Source organism: Chenopodium quinoa, unplaced genomic scaffold (assembly GCF_001683475.1).
Source record: "Chenopodium quinoa cultivar QQ74 unplaced genomic scaffold, ASM168347v1, whole genome shotgun sequence".
Lineage (NCBI taxonomy): Eukaryota > Viridiplantae > Streptophyta > Magnoliopsida > Caryophyllales > Amaranthaceae > Chenopodium > Chenopodium quinoa.
The window spans coordinates 1,684,166-1,711,741 of NW_018744821.1; the positions used below are offsets into that span (position 1 = coordinate 1,684,166).

The 27,576-nt window shown below is 35.9% G+C and overlaps 2 protein-coding genes across 2 annotated transcripts; both read left to right on the top strand.

Moving 5' to 3' along the window:
* Positions 1-340: 340 nt before the first annotated feature.
* Positions 341-1,115, top strand: LOC110704124. Its single transcript, XM_021881902.1, has one exon. It carries the CDS (start codon positions 792-794, stop codon positions 1,113-1,115), a length of 324 nt encoding a protein of 107 aa, XP_021737594.1. The 5' UTR covers positions 341-791.
* Positions 1,109-27,274, top strand: LOC110704162 (S-adenosylmethionine carrier 1, chloroplastic/mitochondrial-like). Its single transcript, XM_021881946.1, has 12 exons — positions 1,109-1,311; positions 3,015-3,119; positions 5,824-5,910; positions 21,864-21,936; positions 22,496-22,586; positions 24,022-24,075; positions 24,160-24,255; positions 24,418-24,507; positions 25,526-25,577; positions 26,526-26,587; positions 26,695-26,775; positions 26,923-27,274. The coding sequence occupies exons 1-12, from the start codon at positions 1,278-1,280 to the stop codon at positions 27,025-27,027; spliced, it is 930 nt and encodes a 309-aa protein (XP_021737638.1). The 5' UTR covers positions 1,109-1,277; the 3' UTR covers positions 27,028-27,274.
* Positions 27,275-27,576: the final 302 nt, after the last annotated feature.

Genomic DNA, 27,576 nt, shown 5'->3' on the forward strand with positions numbered 1-27,576 from the left:
GGATGTGGAGGAGGAGGGTGGTGGTGGTGGTGGAGGATGTGGAGGAGGAGGGTGGTGGAGGATGTGGAGGAGGAGGGTGGTGGTGTTGGTAGATGTGGAGAGGGTGGTGGATGTGGAAGGGGGCTGCACTGGCTGCTGTTGGGGGCCTGCTGTTGCTGCCTTCAGCCAGCAGATAAAACGCTGACTGAGGCAGCGTTTTATGCTTAGGTGTAAAACGCTGACTCACTCAGCGTTTTTCTCTGTTATGGATATAAGAAAAACGCTGACTGAGTCAGCGTTTTACTGTATTTCCAATTTTTTTTTTTAAATTTGTATTTCACATAATACGAAATTTTATAAAAAAAAATAATGACCAAAGGTAAAACGCTGACCGAGGCAGTGTTTTATTTCAGAAGCTCAGTTTCGTAAATAGTTTGGCCACGCGTCTAGATTGGTAAATTGTTTGCCAATTAAGCTTACTTTCGTAAAAAATCCATTGAGTGTATGATAATAAGTTCTTTAAAAGCAAAAGTCATTTTCATTCCACAATAAGTTATATTAAGACCGTCTCACACGTTAAAAAAAAAAAAAACCATCTCACCGCGAATACTTGCCTATCAAGAATATTAAAAAATTTTGGGAAAAGAAAAGTCATATACTCTAAGTCAAGATCACGAGGCAAATAAGTCAAATATGGATAGCCATGAGGTGAAAGTCTTTCTCCACCACTTCTAAAAAAAGTTCACACTAAAGAGACTTGTATTAACTCCTTATTTTTTTTTAATATTTATCAAGCTTTTTAATTTTTATAGATGGATCTATCAACAATTTCCATCCGTCCATTTACACTTTCGGACGTGGATGATTTCTTTAAATGGGCAAGTGATGATGAAGTAACTAGGTACCTTAGATGGAACACAATCCTCTCTAAGGAGAAAGCATTCACGTATCTTAAGGACGTTGTTATACCCCATCCTTTCCGATGGTCCGTGTGCCTCGACAACCATTCGATAGGATATGTTTCAGTCCGGCCCGGCTCGGACAATGATAAATTTAGAGCTCATTTGAGTTATGCCGTGGCCTCTGAGTACTGGGGCCACGGTATTTGCACAAGTGCTTTGCGGAAGTATCAATAGCGGAATAGCCCGTGCATGATATTTTTCTTTCTCAATACTTGTTGAAGTGGTGAACCAAACAGTTAGAGGTTGGATAGAATTTCAATTAGAAAATTACAATTGACAACAGTATCCTCCTCATTTTTGGGTTAAACAGAGAAATTGCAGCAGCAGGCAGCTATAATGAAGACAGAAACCTCTACTATTGTTCCCTCAAGTAATCACTCTCTTCCTTTCTTAAAATTTCTAGGGTTCATTTTAATTTTAATTCTCCTACACCTTCATTGGTTGAAATGTTGATTGTTTAATCATAGTAATTCAATTACATTGTATTTTCCAATTGCATTGTATTATCTGTATAATTCAAATATCTTATACTATATTGTTTACTTTAATCTGATTGCCGTTTAAGTTTTAGTATGAATTGTCAAGTATCGAGCTCTCTTGTATGGTTTGGTTCAGAAATTCCTCAATTATCTTCAATTACATTATCAAATGATTGTTGATTTGAGTTTTACTTTTATGATTTCCGATTTTGACTTCGCTGCACAATTTAGATTTCTCGATTTCGCTGGAAGTAGTTGTAAGTAAGATGATTGTAGGAATTTAAGTGAGTTCAATTGTTGAATTGAACTGTATTAGACTGACATGTACAGAAATAAGTGAATTTCAGTTGAAATGAAGTACATCCTTGTAAGATAGTTGATGCTCAAACATAGCACTATTAAGTGTTACATGTCAAAATCTGCTTCATTCTATGTTAATTTTGAAATGTTCTGCTACACATTATCCTTAAATTGAACTTAAGCTGTTTTTGGACGCGTGTTAACCATGTGTTATTTGCCCTTTTTATTGTGAATAATGTTAAATTGTTAGTTCTAGTTGCTGATCTATTATACTAATGGTCCGCTTCTACAATGTGTCTATTTGTGTTTCATTAGTATATGCTCTATTAATCTTTCAGTCATTACTCTTTAACTTTTTTAGTTGTCAAGGGTGATTCTTTCATGCAAGTTTTACTTATAGTAGGTTATATTAGAGCCTTAAAGCAACTTTTTGTGATGGAATGTCGTGCTGCTAGTTTCATTATACCAAATTTAGTTTGCTTCTCAAATCATTCACACTACCCAGTTTATGAAATGGCGCATCTGAGGCTAGGATTGGCACTGAGGTATAAGGCGATATGGGCATGCACCTTTATTGGTCAGGGAGAAGGGGTTTTGGTGTGGCACACTAAAAGGGGCAATAATGCTAACCAAAAGGCGCACAACAATATTTCCTGTTTTTTTTTTTTTTTTTTTTTTTTTTTTTTTTTTTTTCCACTTTTGATATGTGCACCTCAGTTAAATGAGGCGCACTATTGCCGTGAGCCTTTCTATGCATTGAGACTATTGTTATAAGGGAAGTGAAAAAAGAAACCAGAAGGTGCAAGTGAATTGAATGATGTCGTCATATTATGTTTAGAATATAAATATTTAAGTGAGTGAATGTTATTCATGATCCAAATTGATACCTTACACATTCTCTTCAATTTTTCTTGGTTTGACTTACATCCAATTAACTTGTTGAGGTGCTTAGCATGCCAGCATGGAGATTAAACTCTCTTTGATTTTTCTTTGTGTTGCCACTCCAATATCCCCAAAGCCCTTATGTAAAGGGATATTTTAACTTCTTTTTTGTGTTTTTTTTTTTTTTTTTTTTTTTTTTTTTTTTTTTTGTGAATGATGTCTAAATGTCATTGTAATAATATCATATTCTTAAACACTATCGTCCAAGCTCTGTTCAGGTGCCATTGATTTGGGCATACCCTGTGTTTTATTACTCACTTTCTCTTACCTTATGCAACCTTTTTATTTATATACTGTTACTCTTTCTGTGCTGAGAACATTGGTTGTTTGTATGATATGTTACATCTTGCAGGTGCTTTGGATTATCAATTGCGATCTTCCAAAGATCAAGAGAAGAATTTTGCATCTGGCATTATCATGGAAGAAAATCCATTGAATTTGCTGCAATCCCTATATGGTATGTTGCTTTGTTATTATAAAAAACTTTTGTTGTGAAAAATGTTGTACCTTATGTTACTGAAACCACCTTTTCTTGGATGCAATAAACAGTATTTAGTAATTTTACTGACCAACATGCTAAATAAGTTAATAACTTCCTAAAGAAGGCTACTTTATGTGAGAATATTATATGTTAGTTGCATCTCCAGATGGAAACACCTTTATCGATTGTAGGAGAAAATTCAAGTGGCTAACATGCAAGCAGCCTGATACTTTCTCAAAGAGCATTAATATCTTCTCATGAATTGGTCAATTGGATATATATTCTAGAGATCTTAATTTTATTTGAAGTTCTCATTCAGATATTAATGACAAATCATTCAGTGCTTAAATAGAACGATTGCAGCATATTCTAATAGAGTAATAGACTCGTGCTTTTTTCCTTTTTCCATTGAGTAGTGGGATTAATAAAAAATCTAGGACAGGTAGTTATCTCAAAGTTGGAAGTAAGAAAGCCCGCATGAATTGGAGGAAGTATATGTCAATGAAATTCTGCTTCTCTAAAGTAGGGCTGTTTTAATAAAATATTGTTCATCGATGGAAGTGATATGTTTGAATACTTAACTTTATTAAAGTATATAAAAAAAAACATAATGAGTACATCAACAAAAGACCTATAGACCTCTTTAGAAGTTAATGAAAGCAAATGTGTTCCTTTCATGCTGATTTAGGTTGTCTCCAAGCCTAAAATGCACCATAGAGGAACATCATAAAGAAACATGGTAAGAAATTCTGTATTACAAAGTTATTCAACTTGCATATCTAAGAGTCTTGTCGTTTTGTTTTAGCCGTAACACCCCTACCATTGTAATTCATATTCACATGAAATTTGAAGAAAGGCCATTCCATTACATAAAGGAAACTATGTTATGGATTTTCAATTTATTCCACCAAAAGTCATCTTCAAAAAGTCATAAAAATGGTATCGGTATGCTTTGTGAAATTGATCAAAGAATCTGATTTAATTGGTCAAAAGAGAATTAGTGAAGTTCAATTTGATGAAGGGGATAGGGTCATAAGGGCTTTGGATTTAGCATCAAACCCTTTATTGCGGAGATATACAAAGCTAAGTTTGATGCTAAAGGTTACAAACCAAGCAAAGCATTGCTTTTTGAATTTGTGGCAAAATAAAGGGTTTTAAAAATGCATTTACAAGGTTGCCACTCATATTTTTGTATTTGTGTTGAGGATGGCACATTCATTAAAGATATAGGATATTGGATTCATGTCTTAGTATGCAGGCTACAAAGTTGTACAATGTAATGATGACATTTGCATAGCCATTAATATTCTATATTAAATAGATACTAGAAAGATGCCAATCAAGTTAATATTCCAATAGAATATGGCATGGAATTGTCTAAAAAAGATACAAACCTAGAAAAATGTGAATAGTAGTATGCCTATACTTGAGTTATAAGAGGCCTCAGGCACTGTGCTCTTCCACTGAATTTCATTTATCTTATTTTATTAGCTTACAATTTATTTTATTCAAACTTGTATACTTATGAACCATGATCTTATATAAACTTGTTAGCCCTTATTTATCTAAACTTATAAATCTTTATCTTTTTTGAACTTATTAGCCGTTATCTTATTTGAGTTTATTAGTCTTTATTGAATTTGAACTTATTAGATCTTATCATGGACCTTATTTGGCTAAACCGGTAAGTCTTGTATGTGGCTAGCCACACGATGTGGCCACATTAGTTTATAAGAGTAATCTTCATTTATATATATGGGTAACCTCAATTTTTCATAAGAGTAACCTCATGTTTTCCATAAAAGTAACCCAAATTCATTATACGAGCGACTTCAAGTAATTTAGAAATAAGTAACTCCATTTGTTCATTCGAGTAACCCCTATTCTTTTGTTTAAAAAAAAACGAAAGAATAATTCCACTTATTTAAGAGAGTAACCCCTATTTCTCATTTAAGTAACCTGCATACACGTTGAAGTAACCCCATTTGCTCATCACCGTAACCCTCTATTACTTAATTAATTGTCTTGTATGTGATTATGTGAAGTGGCCACACCATGTGGCTAGCCACATATAAGATTTTGTGTTGACTAAATCGGAACTTATTAACCTTTATTTTATCGTTTTTAAAATTATCAAACCTTATTTTGTCTTATCATAAATTAATGGCCCTTTTATTATCTTATGTGAACTTTATATACCTTATCTTATATGAACTTATTAGACATGAAATAAAGGAGCTTATTATACCTTATTTGAACTATTTTATCTGATTATCTTAACCGATTTGAATTTATCGGCCCTTATCTTATCTCATCTCATCTTATTTTATCAAAAATTGTTAGACATGAAATAAGTGAAATAAGGTAGTGGAACCTAAGTTGTTTCAAGAACCCATCTACATTATGTTCTTGGGCCTTTGGGCGGCGGATCTCTTGTTTGATTATTCATTTTTCAATCCTTCACTTTCATCTCCCTTCTCTAAATTTGAAATCTAAAAGTCTGATAGGGAGTATATTTTGAGGAGGTTGGCGTAATGCTATGTTGCTATTTTTTTTTCTTCTAAAACTTTTATATTTTTCTAAGGTTATTCCTAAATCATCATAGTTGATCATACTATTTGGCATTATGCTATGGCAAGAAAGTAACTTATCATAGATAATTACAAAATGTCTTTCACAGATGGTGCTATAGCTGGAGCTGTTGCAGGTGGTGTGGTTGAAGCAGCCTTATATCCGATAGATACAGTTAAAACTCGGCTGCAGGCAGGTCTACAATCTTCAACTTCTTATTGTTGTCTGTGTCTGTGATTTGTTTTATATCAGTTAAAGCTTAAATATTATACTTTGACTAATCTACTGAAATCTGATAAATTATTATGAGTATGTATAGAGCCTTCAATATCTTCATGCAGCATATCATCAATTGAATATATAGGTGGTGTCATACCACTAAGTCAAGGTTGATATTCTTCATGATAATGAGAAACATGATTCTATTATTGTTGCCTAATGGACTGGCTATTTCATTTCATGGACCTTTTGGCATGCTTGAAGTTCATAAATTCAGTTTGGCTAAAGTGGATGCTGTACATTCTGCCAAGAAATTTTAGCTCTTTTTTTTAAAGAGAGTCAGGATAGGAGACTGCCCTTATATTGTGGGGAAAAAAACAACTGTTGAGAGTGAAATATGTGCATCCATTTCAAAAGAGGCTGGATGAATCATTGGTTGAACTTGAAATCAATTTGTAGATATGAAACTTTGAAGCTCGAACCGAGAAGAGTAATGAGTGACTTTCACTAATCTACTACTCCCTCCGTTCCTAAATGCTTTTTACGTTTCCATTTAGGGCGTTCCTTTTTATTTTTTACATCTAGTATGTTTCCTATTTTTGTCATAAATTTTGGACTAAATTACCCTTGTTTTACAATTTTTTTACTCAAAAGTCATTACTTTTCCATGTGCTATTGTACTTTTTGTACTATTTTAATAGTTTTTCAACACTTATTATTACTTTCTCTCTCCTTTCTCCTCTAATTTCTTCACCCCACATGCTCAACATTGTATTTTTCAATAAAATTGTACTTTCAATCATTGAAATATTCCAATATACGTCAACTTTACACAATTTCTTAATAATCGCGCATAATTCCAAACGTAAAAAACATTAGGAAACGGAGGGAGTACCTTTGTTTTTTTCTCTCTCTCTCTTTTTTTTTTTTATTTTTATTTTTTTACAGCAATACTTCCTTTTCTTTTTAGTTGCAAATAAGGGGTATCATTTATGACTCATAAAATATCCTTTATTGCGACTAAAAAGAAAGGGAGGTAAAGATGACATATAAATAGAAGTTACTATTTGTTAGGATTATTTCACAAGCCTAATAATTCCTTTAAGAAAAGCGTTTAAGTAAACCGTATTGATTTAATTAAGATTGGAGTCTTATCTAATAATGGAACACTTTATACTTTTTTTTTTTTTCCTTTTTAATTTTAATAAGTGAAACTAATCAATAATCATTTCATACAAGTATCTTTTTTGCTCACTTTAATCATGTTTTACAAGTTTAGCCCAAAGTCTTAAGACTTGGATGTGACATTGTTTTTGTTGGTTGATGGGCGTTAGAATGGTCACACATTCCACATTTAATCAAACACACTTATAAACAAACATCCTACAAACCAAGCATAATGACAAGTAAGAGTTTGGTCCACTAGGAATGGGATATGGTTGCTAGAGATCTTAACACTTAAGCTAATTCAAAGTCTTTGGTGAATTGGGGTTCGTCAAGTACACAAACAAACTATGGTTCTAAAGCGATGGATTAAAGACACTAGGGAATGGGATCCACGCAACCAAGACAATTAGGAAGAGGAGGAGTAAAATAGACAAAATATAGCAAGGACTATATGTAAGATCAACCTCATGCAATTAGAAAACAACTCACACTACTAAACTTAGATTCCTCATTAGTTTAGCAATAGAAGATACACAATCAAATTGCAATAAGTAATGCCATGCTCAATTCACATTTCCATGTCAAACTAAGCATATCATGCTATCACGCTCCTAAGTCAAGGATAGCTAATCCTATCATGAAAAACTAACAAGTAATCTCATACAATCAATTTAATTGCAATACAAACATCAATGCTCCTCCCACATTTGCATAACTAACCCAAAAGGTTGAGCTTCACCCAACCCATAGGAAGAAGACTACTCACAACTCATATTAATCAACATGCAAACAAGTATTAGGGTTCTAACTACTTCAATAATTGGGGAAAAGTGGTTAACAATTAAATTCACTATTATCCAATAACAAATTATCAAGAACTAAAAGGATTCAAGTAACATGCAAATACCAAATAAAATATGAAATTAAGTAGAAAATGGTTGAACAAATTACTAATTGAAGCTTCAAATGTTGATTACAAAGTGCCAATCTTGAGAATGATTCTTGAATTTCACTAATACAATGATTGGATTAATGAAAACTAAGCTAAATTAACTAAGAGGAATGTTTCAAACTAAGAGGAATTTCTAAAAACTAGGCTATTGCTGTCCAAAATACAAATGAGCTAAAAGGGAAGTATTTATACTTCCCGAAACACATAGGTAAATCCGTCAAAATAAAACGCATTCCCAGCGAGGAGTGCCCGCTCCATAATGAGGAGCGCCCGCTTCTGAGTGATGCGCGCCCGCTCTTGCTGGCTTCAGAAGAAGGCATATTCGAAGCTGCCTAGGCACAAGGTGCACGCTCGCTCCCCTGATCTAGCATATGGCAGAATCGAACTTCAATGGGAGGAGCGCCCGCTCCAAAGAGGGTGCACGCCCGCTCCAAAGAGGGTGCACGCCCGCTCCTCCCTGCTTCAACTTAAGTAAGATTTGATCTTCAATGGGAGGAGCGCCCGCTCCAAGGTGGGAGCACGCCCGCATGTGGCTTAAGTTGAGGAGCGCCCGCTACAAGAGAGGTGCACGCCCGTTCCTTTTTGAGCGGGCTCTCCTTCCTCTTGCTCCTTGCCTTGAATGTATTCCATGCTTTGAAGTACAACATTTTCAATCAAGAACGGGTTAGAAAGAGGGGGAAAAAATTGCAAAACCGGGTTTAAATTAACACAATAAGTGGTCAAATAAACCACTTATCAAATCCTCCCAAGCTAGCCAAATGCTTGTCCTCCAGCAATTCACATTGCTAAAAAACAAAACAAAAGATCAATTTGCTCAAAGAAAAGCACATGCATAGATACAAGAATCCTTAAGTAATAAAACTCAAGCATGAGGTATATGCCTAAGATCAACCACGGTCATGACTAGCCAAGGCCTTGCTAACCCTCCCGAAAATGCTCAACTTAGGCCCATTCAACACATCTTACCGCGTCCCCTTCACAAAGTTCAAATCCCCCTTAATGGTAGTGTCTCGTGACTCCTCGAAGGAGCTGGAAAAACATAGATAAAGCGGGTTATAAGACACTCGACATCTCAATGAAAAAGTACCCTCTCCATATGCTTGTGAATCAACTCCCTCCACCGACAATGACTTCCACTACTCTTTTAACATTACAAGTCTCAAGGATTTCGACACAAAATTTAGGCATAGAAAGAACTAGAAGTGTTCTGCAATTTAAGCTAAACTAAAACGTATATCATTAAGAACAAACCTAAAGAGGTTTTTAACTTTGACCCATATTACAAACCATGAATGAACCAAAACAAAAACACACCCCCAAGCTTGTTTAATTTCTAGGGTGGTGGCTAATCATCACTTTTTTTTTTTTTTTTTTTTTTTTTTTTCCCATTCATTTTTTGGTTTCATTCATTTTTTTTAAGTAACATTTCACAACACACTACTAATTACAAAAAATTAAAGATTGAACTAAGGAAACAAAAAAAAATATGATATGCTTTAACTTTTGTGAATAACAAATACATAACAACCTTCATTAACAATAAGAGTAGTTTAGGCCGCGGTCTTGGGAGTTGAGACTCAAGTTCTCGATCTAGGTACTAAATAAAAAAGGATCTTTACCACTCATACAAAATGTCGTAGGCTTGAAAAATATTAAGACCTCACTTTTGGGGACAATGCGGGATCAAACACTACCTTTCGGGGTTCAAATTCCTTTGAGATAGGCGACACCATCTTACCACAAGCTTAGACTTTAAGTCTCGTACATTCGGTAAGGTTATTCTCACACTAGCCTAAATTAGCCAATTATATGTTCAACCAAGGGCATCTAAACCATACTTGAAATTTTATTACAAAAAGAAAACAAGTTTCCACCACATATAATCCAATATCATCATTGCAAACCGATCAAAAACAAAACAACTTTTTTTTTTTTTTTTTTGTTTTTGTTTTTCTAAGCCTTTTTTTCTCCTTTTTTTATTTTTTTTTATTTTTTAAGAAGGAAGGGGATAAAAAAACTAAATAAGGAATTTTGATATTAGGGATTTTTGAAGGAGGGGGATAAGAAAACCAATTAAACAATTTGTAAATTAGGGGTTTGGATGTTAGGGAATTTGGATGTTAGAGGGGTAAGAAGATAAGAAGAAGAAATTTGGATATTAGGGAAAACCAACATCAATCATCATCAAAAAATTTGTGAGACTAAAGCTATTTCCTTTCTCCTTGATAGGAAGGGCTCTTGAATTGCCTGAGAAGGAGGTAAGGCCTAACTCCTTAGAGAACTTGGGACGAGGTCACCACGGCCTTCTTAGGGAGTATCTACTCTCAAAAGAACACGGCCGAGGCAAGGAATTTGATCCAAGGTTTCCGTCAAAAGGCTAGTGAAACCATATACGAGGCATTGGAAAGATATTAAGAATATCAAAGGGAGTGTCCTCATCATGGCATTCCGACATACCAATTGCTTCAAATTTTCTATGGGGGCTTGAGCCCACAAGGAAAGACTAGCTTAGATGCGGGAGCGGGTGGCCCGATCATGAACAAAATGGAGGAGCAAATCATTGAAATAATTGAGGATGTGGTCAGGCACCACATAGATTGACAAGAAAGGAAGAGGGAGTCTCTAAGCAAAGGAGGAAATGCGGTATATTCCGTCGATCATCTCAATGCCATCAATAATTTGACGTCTCAAATCGCCAAGGTAAGGAGATGACATCTATCAAGGCGAAACTTAAGACCTCCACTTTACAACAAGAGCATCCCTCCCAATCTAAGGGGAGAGGTATGAATTCTAACTCTTCCCTTGCTACATCTAATAACATACCACAAAGGTGTTTATTTTGTGAAAATTGTGGGTCACATGACCATGATACCTTTTCTTGTAATTATGATTCCCAACCTCAACCCTAATATGAAGATAGTAATGATAATGAAAACGAACAAGTCAATGCCTTGTCTTATGATAATAGACCTAGGAATGACAATCAAAGATACTTACAACCTAATCAAAGAGAACAAGGGGAAATTCTTATAACCAAAAAGGAAATGATTATGATTACCATAACCAAAACCAATAGGGAAATAGGAACCAAGGGGACCAAAAACCCCAAGATAACTACAACCAACAAGGTGGTTATGGTAACCATTACCATAATAACCAAGGGAACTATGGAAATCAAGGCCAATATCACCAAGGGGGGAACTCTAATAATAGGAATAATTGGAACAACAATAACAATAGAGGTTCTTCTAATAAAAATGCTTACAATTCAAATGTGAGAGGTAATAGAGCTCCCCAAGATAACTACTATGCACAAGCACCACCTAGTAGGTCTAACTTAGAGGAAATGATGGAGAGTCAAACCAAAATGTTCAATACTTTCATGGCCTCTAGTGATAAGAAATTTAGTAAAGTCATGACCCAAAACAAAATGCTTGAAACACAAATTTCTCAATTGGCCAATGCTTTAAAAGAAAGGACTAGCACTTCTAAACTTCGACCCCAAGGACTGGATGCCAAGTGGCCCGTTAATGCCATATCAACTAAGTGGTAAGGTGTTGGGAAAGAGTGTCCCTAAGAGAAGCAATGAGAAAGTGAACATGAATGAGTCTCCCTTTGAGAGTGATTTTGAACAAGAAGAAGGGGGATAAGAAAACAAATTAAACAATTTGGATATTAGGGGTTTGGATGTTAGGGAATTTGGATGTTAGAGGGGTAAGAAGATAAGAAGAACAAGAAATTTGGATATTAGAGAAAACTAACATCATCAAGCATCATCAAAAGAGACGAAGAGCAAACCAACCATAACATGCAATCAACCATCACACAAACCAACAAAAATGTGTAAATACCAAAGCTAATCATAAGAATAAGATGCTCCAAAGCACACATATAAGGAAAAGTGAGACAAAAACATTAATATGCAATCGTTCTAGCCTAGGCATGCCATATCATCGTGAAAAGAGCAACAACCAACCTAAAATAGGCATGCAATTAAGAACATAATACCACATGAATCCCACCACAAGTCCCAAAGGCTAAGTTAAACCTTTCATGCCAAACATTCCACATACAAACTCAAACTTCTCCATACATAACACAAAAGCATCACATGAAAGCACATATCCTATCAAAATCGAAATTACACTAGACACAAAGACCACAAGACTTCCCCCAAGCTAGACATTTGATTATCGTTCCCGCGATAAATGGACACAATGAGAAACATCTCCACCACCCCCCAAGCTAGAACTCGACACCAGCCTCGGTGTTACACATGACGGGAAGGAAGAAAAGGGAACGGTAAAAACAAATGTCTAAAGGCTACTCTTGATCATCCTCCCTAGGCGGCGATGACCTGTAGTTATAGTTTGGGTCTACATCGCCGGAGTAGGAAGGTTGATCTACGTACGGATGAAGATCACAGTTGGGACTACTTCGATAGTGACTGTAGTCCGGTGCACTACTAGTACCCCAACCACCATAATACCCGGGTGGAAACCCAAAGTATCCCCTTAAGGGATGGTTATCGATCTCTTTGGGAGCCATATTACCACATGTTTGCATGTAGACCCAAACTATAACTACATGCCATCGCCGCCTAGGGAGGATGATCGGGAGTAGCCTTTAGACATTTGTTTTTACCGTTCCCTTCTCTTGCTTCCCGTCATGTGTAACACCGAGGCTGGTGTCGAGTTCTCGCTTGGGGGGGGGGGGTGGTGGAGATGTTTCTCATTGTGTCCACTTATCGCGGGAATGGTAATCAAATGTCTAGCTTGGGGGAAGTCTTGTGGTCTTTGTGTCTAGTGTAGTTTCGATTTTGATAGGATATGTGCTTTCATGTGATGCTTTTGTGCTATGTATGGAGAAGTTTGAGTTTGTATGTGGAATGCTTGGCATGAAAGGTAACTTAGCCTTTGGGACTTATGGTAGGATTCATGTAGTATTATGTTCTTGATTGCATGCCTATTTTAGGTTGGTTGTTGCTCTTTTCACTATGATATGACATGCCTAGGCTAGAACGATTGCATATTAATGTTTTTGTCTCACTTCTCCTTATATGTGTGCTTTGGAGCATCTTATTCTTATGATTAGCTTTGGTATTTACATATTTTTGTTGGTTTGTGTGATGGTTGATTGCATGGTATGGTTGGTTTGCTCTTCGTCTCTTTTGATGATGCTTGATGATGTTAGTTTTCCCTAATATCCAAATTTCTTGTTCTTCTTATCTTCTTACCCCTCTAACATCCAAATTCCCTAACATCCAAACCCCTAATATCCAAATTGTTTAATTTGTTTTCTTATCCCCCTTCTTCTTGTTCAAAATCACTCTCAAGGGGAGGCTCATTCATGTTCACTTTCTCATTGCTTCTCTTAGGGACACTCTCTTCCAACACCTTACCACTCCTAGTTGATATGGCATTAACGGGCCACTTGGCATCTAGTCCTTGGGGTCGAAGTTTGGAAGTGCTAGTCCCTTCCTTTAAAGCATTTGTGTTTCAAGCATTTTGTTTTGGGTCATGACTTTACTAAATTTCTTATCACTAGAAGCCATGAAAGTATTGAACATTTTGGTTTGACTCTCCATCATTTCCTCTAAGTTAGACCTACTAGGTAGTGCTTGTGCATAGTAGTTATCTTGGAGAGCTCTATTACCTCTCACATTTGAATTGTAAGCATTTTGATTAGAAGAACCTCTATTGTTATTGTTGTTCCAATTATTCCTATTATCATAGTTCCCCCCTTGGTGATATTGGCCTTGATTTCCATAGTTCCCTTGGTTATTATGGTTATGGTTACCATAACCACCTTGTTGGTTGTAGTTATCTTGGGGTTTTTGGTCCCTTTGGTTCCTATTTCCCTATTGGTTTTGGTTATGGTAATCATAATCATTTCCTTTTTGGTTATAGGAATATCCCCCTTGTTCTCTTTGATTAGGTAGTAAGTATCTTTGATTGTCAATCCTAGGTCTATTATCATAAGACAAGGCATTGACTTGTTTGTTTTCATTATCATTACCATCTTCATATTGGGGTTGAGGTTGGGAATCATAATTACAAGAAGAGGTATCGTGGTTATATAACCCACAATTTTCACAAAATAAACACCCATGTGGCATGTTATTAGATGTAGAAGGACAAGAGTTAGAATTCATACCTCTCCCCTTAGATTAGGAGGGATGCTCTTGTTGTGAAGTGGAGGTCTCAGGTTTCGCCTTGATAGATGTCATCTTCTTGCCAAGGTTGGTGATTTGAGACGTCAAATTATTGATGGCGTTCAGGTGATCGACGGAGTAGACCGCATTTCCTCTTTTTCTTAGAGACTTCCTCTCTCCTTCTTGCCAATCCATGTGGTGCCTCATCACATCCTCAATTATTTCATTGACCTGCTCCTTCGTTTTAATCATGATCGGGTCACTCGCTCCCATATCTAAGCTAGTCTTTCCTTGTGGGCTCAAGCCCCCATAGAAAATTTGAAGCATTTGGTATGTCGGAATGCCATGATGAGGATACTCCCTTTGATATTCTTAATATCTTTCCCATGCCTCGTATATGGTTTCACTAGCCTTTTGACGGAAACTTTGGATCAAATCCCTTGCCTCGGCCGTGTTCTTTTGAGAGTAGAATCTCCCTACGAAGGCCATGGTGACCTCGTCCCAAGTTCTCAAGGAGTTAGGCCTTACCTCCTTCTCAAGCCATTAAAGAGCCCTTCCTATCAAGGAGAAAGGAAATAGCTTTAGTCTCACAAATTCTTGAGTTACTCCATTTACCTTGATCGTGTTGCAATATTTCTCAAACTCGTTCAAGTGTGCTAGAGGGCTCTCATGTTTTGCTCCACTCAATTGCCTCCTTTCAATCAAATTTATCATTACGGGCCGAATTTCGAAATCATTGGCTTGAGTAACGGGCGAAGCAATGCCACTTGAAACTCTATAAGCTCCTGGAGTTCCATACTCCTTTAAAGGTCTTTGAGGTGGTGGATCCGCGTCACCCATTTGATCTTGTTCCTCCTCGAAATCAACCTTCCTAGTTAGGGCAGTAGTTAATGGCCTAGAATCGGCTCTCCTTCTCCTCCTATAGGTTTGCTCAATCTCGGGATCGTAAGGCACCAAAATCCTGTTATGAGTTTTGCGCATACACTCTCAACAATTGCAATTAGTAACAAGGCTACAAGTGTAGCCAAAAAGAAACACTCTTTTTGAAATTTTGATGTTTTATGGTGAACTGGACTCAAGTAATCAATTAGCAATCAACGACACCGCTCCCCGGCAACGGCGCCATTTTGATGGGCGTTAGAACGGTCGCACATTTCAGACTCAATGAAACACACTTATAAACAAACATCCTCCAAACCAAGCATAATGACAAGTAAGAGTTCGGACCATAAGGAACGGGATATGGTTGCTAAACATCTTAACACTTAAGATGACAAGTAAGAGTTCGGACCATAAGGAACGGGATATGGTTGCTAAACATCTTAACACTTAAGCTAATTCAAAGTCTTTGGTGAATTGGGGTTCGTCAAGTACACAAACAAACTATGGTTCTAAAGCGATGGATTAAAGACACTAGGGAATGGGATCCACGCAACCAACACAATTAGGCAGAGGAGGATTAAAATAGACAAAATATAGCAAGGACTATATGTAAGATCAACCTCATGCAATTAGAAAACAACTCACACTACTAAACTTAGATTCCTCATTAAGATACACAATCAAATTGCAATAAGTAATGCCATGCTCAATTCACATTTCCATGTCAAACTAAGCATATCATGCTATCAAGCTCCTAAGTCAAGGGTAGCTAATCCTATCATGAAAAACTAACAAGTAATCTCATACAATCAATTTAATTGCAATACAAACATCAATGCTCCTCCCACATTTGCATAACTAACCCAAAAGGTTGAGCTTCACCCAACCCATAGGAAGAAGACTACTCACAACTCATATTAATCAACATGCAAACAAGTATTAGGGTTCTAACTACTTCAATAATTGGGGAAAAGTGGTTAACAATTGAATTCACTATTATCCTTAAGAGCTAAAAGGATTAAAGTAACATGTAAATACCAAATAAAATATGAAATTAAGTAGAAAAAGGTTGATGAAATTACTAATTGAAGCTTCAAATGTTGATTACAAAGTGCCAAATCTTGAGAATGATTCTTGAATTTCACTAATACAATGATTGGATCGATGAATACTAAGCTAAATTAACTAAGAGGAATGTTTCAAACTAAGAGGAATTTCTAAAAACTAGGCTACTGCTGTCCAAAATACAAATGAGCTAAAGGGGAAGTATTTATACTCCCCGAAACACATAGGTAAATCCGTCAAAATAAAACGGATTCCCAGCGAGGAGCGCCCGCTCCATAATGAGGAGCGCCTCAGCTACCCGCTCCTGAGTGATGTGTTCCGACTCCTGCTGGCTTTAGAAGAAGGCAGATTCGAAGCTGCCTAGGAGAAGCGCCCGCTCCTCATAGGGTGCACGCCCGCTCCCCTGATCCACAACATATGACAGAATTGAACTTCAATGGGAAGAGCGCCCGCTCATCCCTGCTTCAGCTTAAGTCAGATTTGATCTTCAATGGGAGGAGCGCCCGCTCCAAGGTGGGAGCAAGCCTACTCTTCCCTGCAGTGTTGTGGCAGAATGTGGCTTAAGTTGAGGAGCGCCCACTCCAGGAGAGGTGCTCCTCCTGGAGCGGGCTTTCCTTCCTCTTGCTCCTTGCCTTGAATGCATTCCACGCTTTGAAAGCTTGTCAAAATGAGTCATAAGACCTGCAAAACAAGGACAAACACAAACAAAGATGGGGCAAAGCCGAGATAAAACATTTTCAATCAAAAACGGGTTAGAAAGAGGGGAAAAGATTGCAAAATCGGGTTTAAATTAACACAATAAGTGGTCAAAATAAACCACTTATCATTGGTCCCTATTGAAAATGATATCATTAAAATTCTTGTTAAGACTCACTAAGACTTGTCCAAATTTATCCCTTTAGTCCTAAGACTTAAATATATGACATTTTTTTTTATCTCTTTATGAGTAATTTATATGTAGAAAAGTGTAAAAAAAAAAGGATAATAAAAATAAGAATGAGGTGGGTCCTAATCTCAAGTCTTAAGTTAGAGTCTTGGAATTTTAAGACTCAACTTGAGCCTTATTTGAGATTTAAGAAGAAAAATGGGGGAAGTTTTGAACATAAGTCTTGAGACTCAAGAAAAAGAAAAAAAAAATGATGATGTCACCCTAGGCTAAACTTGCTCAAATGATACTCTTTCTTTTGCTCACTTTGCTCACATTTTGTTTTTTCCCCAAACTCTTTCAAATGATTATCTTGTTTTACTCGCCTTTTTTTTTCAAATTATTTTGAATGATTAATATCTCTAAGTCTATATAAGGATGACTCAACCCTTTCCCAATTTACAACTCACTAATTTTAACTCTACGTGTTTAGATGATTTTACAAATAGTTGGAACAAAGGATCACTCTCACTGGCACAAAATATATTTCTTACTAAAATACTGTACGTTGTTAGGATGCCTAAAAACTGAAACTTAATTCCCTTTTTATAATGGTACAACATCACAACTAACTTCCACACTTTCTCCATTATTCGAGCTAGTGTTCCTAAAAGGTAGGAACCAACCCCAGTACTAGAGAAAAGGAAGAACGTTCAACTTAACATGGAATAGAGGTGTTGAAAAAATCTTTTTCTTTAAGAGTAATTCAAGGAGTTAGTTAAAGTACTTTTTGAAAAAAGATATTTATTTTGTCAAAAAGGAAATGTCTAATATTGTATTTTTCCAAAACAAATCTTTATAATTTAACTGAGATCAAATGTTTGATAAAATTATCATTAAATAAATATCCAATTTTATAAAAAAAACACGAGCGTTTTAATTGTTAACATTAATTAATTCTCATTTTCCTTTTGTTTTAACCAATCATAAAATGCTACACACTCCAATAAGCCTAAAAGTAATTAATCATTCTTCTTAGTCTTCATGTAATACTCATTGCATTATACGATACATCAATCAGACCTTGATAACTTCTGTCCTTCCTAATGGAACATCAAAGCTTCTAACCTTCTTTGTTTTCTTTACTTTAAATGTCAACGGTGTATGCCATATGGAGATTAAGGTCTTCTCTTTGTTCCAATCCTGAAACTTAGTTCTTAACATAGAAATTGCCTAAACAACCTGCACACTCAATACACCTTTATCAAATTGAGTTTTCTTGTCGTCACCATAACTAGTCGAGGTAAAAAATATTCCCCATTTTTGTGATGACAAACCTTGCAAACTAGTTTAATTAAAGAGACAAAATATTAGTGAAGAAAAGCAAATACAAGCTTCTAATTAATTTAATAGATAACATAATTTATTAATAGTAATTTTTATGAAAGTTGAAAATAAAAAGTACTACTTTATAACTGCTTGTAAGAAACATGGTATGAGAATTGGTAAGGAACTCGGGTGACTTGCAATTCACTATTTACATTTCTTTCCCCTTTTGACATCAACAGAAATAATAGAACTAGCATAATAAATCCACACATAGCACCCATCGTTGAGTTTTTATAGATAAGCAAAGGATAATAAGAGTTGTTTACCTACTAAAATTACAATCACGTAGGGTTTTAGGTACTCTAAGCGGAATTTCATGAATCTCATTCATACGCACCTAAACAGGATCTCATGCATATACAAATAAAGGATCACATAAAAGTTTAGAATTAACCTTTGAAGCGTGAATCCTCTTAGTATGAAAGAGCCTCAAGCGCGACTCCTCTATTCGATCCACCGGCTTGAATCAACACTCCACCAATGCTAGTTGGACGGGAAAATCTTTCACCTTTCTTGGAGTAGAGAACCAGTCTAGAGAGAAGAGAAAATATTGAGAGGAAAAAGTTACGTTGTTTTTAAAAATTAAAACTGAATACTGTGTCTCTTATTTTCTAAAACCTTTAATTAATAATAATCACATTACCATTAATTAGGTTAGGATTTTTCTCTCCCCTTTCCCTTTTGGCCGGTCACCCTAAGGCCAACTTTGGGCTTCAGGTTTCTTTATTGATCCAAACCTAATGTGTGACCTTGCAGGATCCGTTTATGTGGGCTTCGGGTTTGTTACTCACTAAATTAAAGTTCTATAGCATTCTCTAGCAAGACGTATGGACGACCCAAATAAACGAATTACTCTCTATAATACGATCTGTAATTATACTTACTAATTGCACTAAAGTCGAGGACACATTTCCTTCAATCTCCCACTTGTCCGAGACAAGTTTGCAATATTCAAATTCCTTAAGTCTCTTAGTGTTTAATTTAATAGTATGATTACATCTCTATGCTATCCATACTAGCGTTCAAATTATTTCTTGAAATCCGAGTTTGAATTGCTAAGCAAATGATCATCTTATGATCCATTTGAGCACGACCATGCATTTTCAATTCTTACTTTTCAAGAGGCCAAGATACCCATCCTATATAACATAGGAGGACCTATTCAATCTTGTGGCAACCAAAACTCCCACTCAACTTTTAGCACAACCCGAGTGTTGCCTTTATAGTCCCCTTTTACGGCATGACATTTGACAACATCAAAGTTACACTAATCATTGAGCTAAGTAGTGTTCCACTCATGTCTTAGGAATCCACTAATACAATTGCGAAGTTTTAAAACTTCTAAGTAGGTCTGTTCGATCATGTATCAACTATACATATCCATATGATTGACTAAACATCTCCATGTTCCCATAGCCCATGAAACGACGCTATCAATCAATCTTACATGCTAATACTTTTATTAAGTTATTTATGTCCAATTTAACAACTTAGATTAGGAACCTAAATATTATATGAATTCAGTCCACTTATGGGGTTTCATTTATCAAATCACGTATCTAACAAACCCATTAAATTCAATAAAATATACTGGACATTTTACTAACTACTAAACCAAAATTAAATAAGAGAAAAAAATTTCATTCCATAAAAACATAAATTAGCAAAATAAATTGTAACAAGTTTCTCTAAACATAAAACAATCTAAAGCCATTCTAACACTTGCTTTAAACCTATAGCCCTAGCGCGAATTTCGTGCTTGGGTTGAGGTAAAGGTTTAATAAGTGGATCAGCAACATTCTCATCCGTGTGAACAATCTTGACATCCTTCCTGTCTACAATCTTGTAAATGAGGTAATATCTCCTCATTACATGCTTGGATTTGTCATTCGATCTTGGCTCTTTTGCTTGTGCAATAGCGCCATTATTATCACAAAACAACTCAATCCCTTGTAGAACATCAGGTACGATGCCTTGTTAGGAACTTTTTTATCCAAACAACTTCCTTAGATGCTTCATATGCCGCTAAATATTCTGATTCCGTCGTAGAGTCTGCTACAGTGCCTTGCTTTGAACTCTTCAAGCTCACTGCTCTTTCATTCAGACAGAAGCGTGTGTCCAATTACTAACCAGGAGGTGGTGTTCATCAAGCCCTCTCTTCGGACTTCCTAGACCTTTGTCCGGCCTAAAAACCCTTTCTATCTAAGCTGGAGTTCCATGGCTCCTCACTTAGAGAGCACCCCAATCCCATTTCCGTTCGGGTGGTAAAATAACAGAATATTCACCGACATATCCGACTTAGATAAACTGTGCCGACGTACCCTGATTGTGAGCGATAATCATCTCTGTCGGTGTGGAAGCTTGCATCGGTATAACCTTTAACAACCAACTCATCTACTCCTCCATAGACCAAAAACATTCCTTTAATCCTTCTCGGGTGTTCTTAGCCACTATCCAGTGTGCTTCACTTGGATTTGCTTGGAACGTGCTACATAAGCTCAAAGCATCCATGATAGAACCTATAGCCGAGGCGTAAGGTATGCTACTCATTCACTTTAACTCATCAGGCTCCGTTGGGTGTTGGGCACAACTCTTGCTAAGCGAAATGCCATGTGACATGGGAATGAATCTCTCTTAGAGTTTTCCATGCTAAACCTCGCAAGAGCCTTATCGATATAAGTCTCTTGGTTTAGTCCAATCATCCTTCGAGACCTATTTCTATGGAAAATATGTACTCAACCATTCCTTGACTGACTCAAGCATTGGTATGTCATTTCCAATGAGCAGTATGCTATCTACTCCCACTAAATTTCTTGTAGACACAAGGTTCTTCTTCACTCCTGAGAAAACCAAAATGTTTGATTGTCTCATCAAAACGAGATTACAACTTTAAGACGCTTGCTTCAATCCGTAAAAGGATCTCTGATGCTTGCAAATTTTTCTAAAATTTTCTAAATCCTCAAAACCCTCGGGTTATGTCATGTACACATCCTCCATCAAGAACCCATTCAAGAAGGCGGTTTTGACATCAATCTGCCAAATTTCATAATCGTAATGTGCAGCAATTGCCAAAAGTATCTGAATCGATTTAAGCTTTGCCACTGGAGAAAAGGTTTCATCATAGTCTATATCATGAATTTGCTTGAATCCTTTTGCAACCAGTCTTGCTTTATAGATATAGACGTTTCCATTTTTGTCTGTTTTTATTTTGAACACCCACTTGCATCCAATAGGTTTGACCCCATGAGGCAAGTCGACTAGGGTCCAAACTTTATTCAATTACAATAAGTTTAATAGGGACAAAGGGAGTATTTCATTTAATGTGTCAATTTTGGCTGCATTAAAGTTTTAACAGAATGGAACTGCTATAACCATTATATTTTTTCTTGTAAATACGCATATGTTAAGTTGCCTTTTGACTTAATGTCTAAATTTTACTCTTCCAACTCTAGGCAGCTCATGGTGGTGGAAAAATCATTTTAAAAGGCCTCTACTCCGGATTGTTTGGAAATTTGGTTGGTGTTTTACCGTAAGTGTTATCTATTTTAATAGTACTTTCTGCCTGGGTTCATGCAAATTTGTTCCATTCCAATTCAGTCCCTCTTGGTTATGTATGTGTGACTAGTGTGAGTGTGCACTCCTTGATGGTCTGTGCCTGGCCATACATAGCTATGTACACAATTATGATGCCTATTTCTGTAAGCAACTTCAGGATTTTGGACAGATTAATGACTGCTTTCAGGGTCCCTCAACATTTCATTGTTTTGCAATGGTTAGGCTGAAAGAACAACCGGTAATTGCCTTTTTGATCAAGGAACAAGCACATGCAGTTTTTTTATTTGAAAGGGGTAAGGCTGAAAGAGCCTCTTTGCCATTGTCAGAGTAATACTCTGTTTATAAATCCTCTCTAACCCTGCTTTAGGCAAGAGTCTTACCATTGCCACTGTAATAATATTACAGTCATTATATCTTGCCAGCCCATGTATAGTTGTTAACTGTATTGTATGTCAGTTGTTATATCTTTCCTTTTGCATGTGTTAGCGACATTGCAAAGTTATATGAAGATGAAATTCTTTGTTTTCTTCCAGGGCTTCTGCGATATTTTTGGGTGTGTACGAGCCAGTAAAGCAGAAATTGTTAAAGGCTATTCCTGAGAACCTCAGTTCTCTGGCTCATCTTGTAAGTTGTATAGATAAGTAAAATGGGTAAACCAACTGAGAATTTTATTGAAGATGCAATTTGAAACTTTTGTGTTAGACAGACTAATTGTGCTAATGTGTAGTTCTGTTTATCTTTATTTTCTAGGGACATTGTGTCCTCTTCATGTATTTTCACTGTTAAAAACAAATCATTAAGTACTTTAACTTGTGCTGAAGCTGTTTTTGAGGTTTTCTATTTGCGATTCTATTATTAATCAACTATTTTTTTCATTTTTTTTGGGGCGGGGGGGGGGGGTGGGGAGAGTGACTACTCGTCAATACTAACGTTGGATTCTGGCAGATGTAACCAAACCTCTATCTAATTTTTTTCCTGTACTTATTTACTTCCTGTGTTTCTTTTAGTTGCGTCATTTACAAAAACACGGATTCCTAGTTAGTTTTTGGAGATGAGAGACATATAGAGAAAAAAAGAGGACCCATGTAATATGAGAGAGAGAATTCATCAACTAAAAAGGAAAATGATTCATCTAATTTGAAACATCCTTATTAGAAAGTGATGCATCTAAAAAGAAATGGATAGCAAGCTATAGTTTTCCAATGGGTTTCTTGCGGGAATGACCTCGTCACACTGCAATCTGATCCTACTTACTTTGCCCATATTGCTAGCCTGATCTATCACATACTTTTAGAGTCTGGAGTTTGAGGAAAAGGATTTGGATTTTTTCCCTTCATTATGCACTGTGTAGAGGAAGTTTCAAGTTGATGGACTGATATTGTAAGTATTTAACCATCTTTTAATAAATAAAAAGGGTTTTTCTAAGTTATGCCTCTAAACTTCTTTGGTTTCTAAGTTGTGCCCATGCTTTTTCAAACGTCTAAGCTGTGCCCTCAACCTCACTTATTTTTATTAACAATAACCTTTGACGTTAACAATAACTTTTTTTTTTATTATTTTATTTTCTGATTTTTAAATTTGTTTAAAGTGTTAAACCAATTAGAACGGGATACATGTCAAATTAATAATGCCACGACACCATTGTTGATAAAATAACTTGACTTTCGTTAACGGATATGGCTGTTAAAGGGTATTGTTGATAAAATATCGTGAGGTGAAGGGCACGGCTTATAACTTTGAAAAAGCATGGGTACAACTTAGAAACCGAAGAACTTGGGGGCATATCTTAGAAAAACCCATAATTTAGCATCTAACCATTGCATAGGTCTTTCTATAATGATTTTCATTGTACACTGAGGTGGAAGCCTTCTTGTAGCCTATTTTTTTGTCCCTCTTCTTTCTTTTTGGAAGAAAGGGTGTTGGGGTTGAATGTGTCCATGGCATGTCTCGTATTGCCAATTTACTGTAAATCAATTAGTCCATGATAATAGCTTTTGTGTAACAACTTAGTTCATTGTTGAGCTGTATGCAGCCAGTTTTAGTTTTAAACTTCATTCAGTCTGCAGGTGCCATTGCAGGAGCTGCCTCTTCTATTGTCAGAGTCCCAACGGAGGTATTAAGATTTATACCATTTGTCATTCTCGGTTTACAAGTGTATGCGGCTTAAAATATACTGTCATCCTAAACAATATTATAGGTTGTAAAACAAAGGATGCAGACGGGTCAATTTGCAACAGCCCCTAATGCCGTGCGTATGATTGTTTCTAAAGAGGGCTTCAGAGGACTTTATGCGGTAAGTGAGATCTTCTGTTGTGCAGTAAAGATATAATTTTTTTTTTGTTTGTCAAGTTGGTTAGTAGGCTATGTGCTCCATGCTTTCTTAATTGTAGCTTTGTGAGGAATGCTGTCTATTGACTGATGCATTTCAATCCTAAAATTTTGGTTTCTGTTGCAGGGTTATGGATCTTTTCTACTTCGCGATTTGCCTTTCGATGCCATCCAATTTTGTATCTATGAGCAAATAAGGATTGGTTATAAACTAGCAGTGAGCTGATATATATTCTCTTGATAAGAGCTTATTAAGATATTTCATCTTGTCTATTTTGTGAGCTAAATTTATTGGTATTATCAAATATTGTAGGCTTATGAGGGTAAAAGATAAAATTATTACCCTTATACTTCATAACCTGAAAAGGCTGTTTTTATATTTTTCACCGTCAGAGTTCCGAAAGCTACATAAGTAGCAATTAATGTTACTTCCAGTTATTCTTTTGTAGAATACCATTGCGAATTCCTGTGTTAAATGTTTGACAAAGTTCTTGATATATTTCACATCAACATAGGTCTATGTAATTATGTGGGATTCTCTATCTTCCATAAGCTCATGGTTTAAAAAAAAAAATTTAGTCCATTTTGGGATGAGAAATATGAAGGAGATATGCAACTATGTAAGGGTATCTTGTGATATTTGCTAAACTGTAGGATTATTCAGATTGCCCCATCTTTTAGACATATTCTCCATTTCAATATAATTTTTACTTTCTAATTTTCATGTCACAAAATAAAACTCATCGTAATTCAATTAAAAAAATAATACATATTGTTTATCACTCTTCTAATTTCATCACATCAATAATTTTTCTTTTTCTATCCTACACAATTATTCTCTCTACAAAGTACAATTTTTACTTTTGACCTGTGCCAAATCAAATTTTTAAGAGGGAGTCATCTTTTTGATGTTCTGTGATTCTTAAAATATTCATCTTCTGTAAGCTGTAACTGGTTGTCGTTTCATCTTTTTGATGTTTCACTTGTGAGATCTTAAAGCTTGAGAATACTTTTCATGATTTGCTGTCATATGCTCATAGTGCAAACAGACACTTACAACCTCTTTGTGAATCTTCAAATAGATTCTTAGCTTTGTCTGTTTTAGGTTTACCAGTTTCAGCATATGTTGGTGAAAGCCTGCTTATTTTCTAACATTTTTGAAGTAGAACGTTTGATGGTTAGTAACATATTTGGTTAACATGTCCATTGATCAAATACAACTTTTTTTTTGGCAGGCTAAGAGGGAATTAAATGACCCTGAAAATGCTTTGATTGGTGCTTTTGCAGGTAATAAAGAACTCTTCTTATTTTCCCTGTAAAGTAAAAGCTTAAAACTACTTGATAAACAAAAAATGTCAAACGGCTGCTTGCTGCAGACTTCTGTGCTTTGATCATGACTGACATTTGCCAGCAATTCCAATTTTCTACCTATTCTAACCATAATCATTTTTCTTCATTTACTACCTCCGTAAACTTTTAGTTGCAACTTTGGAATTTTTTTACTTCACAAATAATAGCCCAAAGTTGCAACTAAAAGTTAACAGAGGTAGTACTTTTGTTGGGGAGGATAAGTTGTTGGGGGAAGTGAGGAACTTATGATTGTATACCCTTTGTAAAATACTGGTCTATCTAAATTACAGATTCTTGTGAACTGAGCTGTTAAGATGAAACATGGATATTTCTGTGTAATGTTATGAGCTTATGATACAAAATACTTCGTATCAGACTGGATAAAGAATTGAGATAGCGATACAAAAATAAAATCTTGACCTGCTGCAGTAAATTTATTACCTGTCTTTGGTGTCAATTAGGGTGCAGTGTATTTTTTTGGTTGGTTTACGATCTTGAGTTGGCCCTTTATAAGGGCCCAAACCCAGGCCCGGATACAAACTCTCCAATATCCCAATGAACTTTTAGGGCTTGAACCTTAGCCATGGTGTTCATGCCTAAAACCTCCAACGATCCTATTCTGGAGAAAGAGTAATGATATAATCAAGATTAAGTTGTTGGGATAGTTTGTTTTGTGTTGACCACTTGACCGTGTAGTATGTTTCCAAATATAATAAAAATGCAATATAGGCTGAGCTCTATGGATTAGGCTGATCAATCGGTTTCAGGATATTAAAAAACATAACGCATGCAATATATTGATAATACATTTTGAGGAAAGAAATTTAGACAAAACGGATTTGTCTATTTATTACTTGCTGGACTTAATATTCATTGCTTGAACAGGAGCTATAACAGGAGCTATAACGACCCCTCTTGATGTGATCAAGACACGACTGATGATTCAGGTATATAGTAATCCATTTTTTTCTGCCTCAAGTTTTCTTTCATTTGAAGTTTAGCGTGCTAATTTTGTTGCCTGTCCTCGTGTAAAACAATGGTCTTAATTCTACAGGGGTCGTCACAGCAGTACAAGGGTATATATGACTGTGTGAGGACCATACTGAGAGAAGAAGGAGGGCATGTCTTTATGAAGGTTTGTCCTCATCTTATACGAGTATTCGCTTTTTTTTTTCTTTTTCTTTTTTCAGTGGGGGATTGTGTATTATCAAATTGATTGTGAAGATCAGGGAAAGAACAGGCGAAAGGAATTTCAAAGCTGTGTATTTGTTGTGTACTGCAGGGCATTGGACCAAGAGTTTTATGGATTGGAATTGGAGGCTCGATATTTTTTGGTGTCTTGGAGAAGACAAAACAGGTTTTATCCCAAGGCCAACCCAATAATTGATCAGCTAAATTGCAAATGAGCGTCCCTCTCTCTCTCTTTCTCTTCTTTTTTTTTTCTTTTTCTTCTTTTATTTACTTAATTTTGGAAATTTGTTTCTCTTTGTGAACATCACATTGGAATTTACAAATTCTTATTTTCTAGTGAATTTCATCTAGCTGGTAGTCTTAGGAATTGTATCATGACTTGAGATCAAAGCTTGTTCAATTCGCACTTCATAGCATTTTATAAAATAAAATCATTACATGCATAAAAAATTGTCATTTTCGTACTGTACTTTATTGTCATGACCTGTTATTTGGAGAGCAGTCATTAAAGTTTTGTTTTTAACTGGCCTCGTTGTGGTGTTGATTGTCGTTCATTTATGACTTAGGGCATGTTCACATTTACTTAATTTCAGGTTCAGTTCACTTTAGTTCAGCTCCAATCAGTTCAGTTCAGCTCCTAATTTCCTTCTTTCACAAAATATTCATTTCACTTCAGTTTAGTTCAGGTCCAATAAGTTCAGTTCAGCTCCGATCAGTTCAGTTCAACTCAGTTCAAAAAATGTGA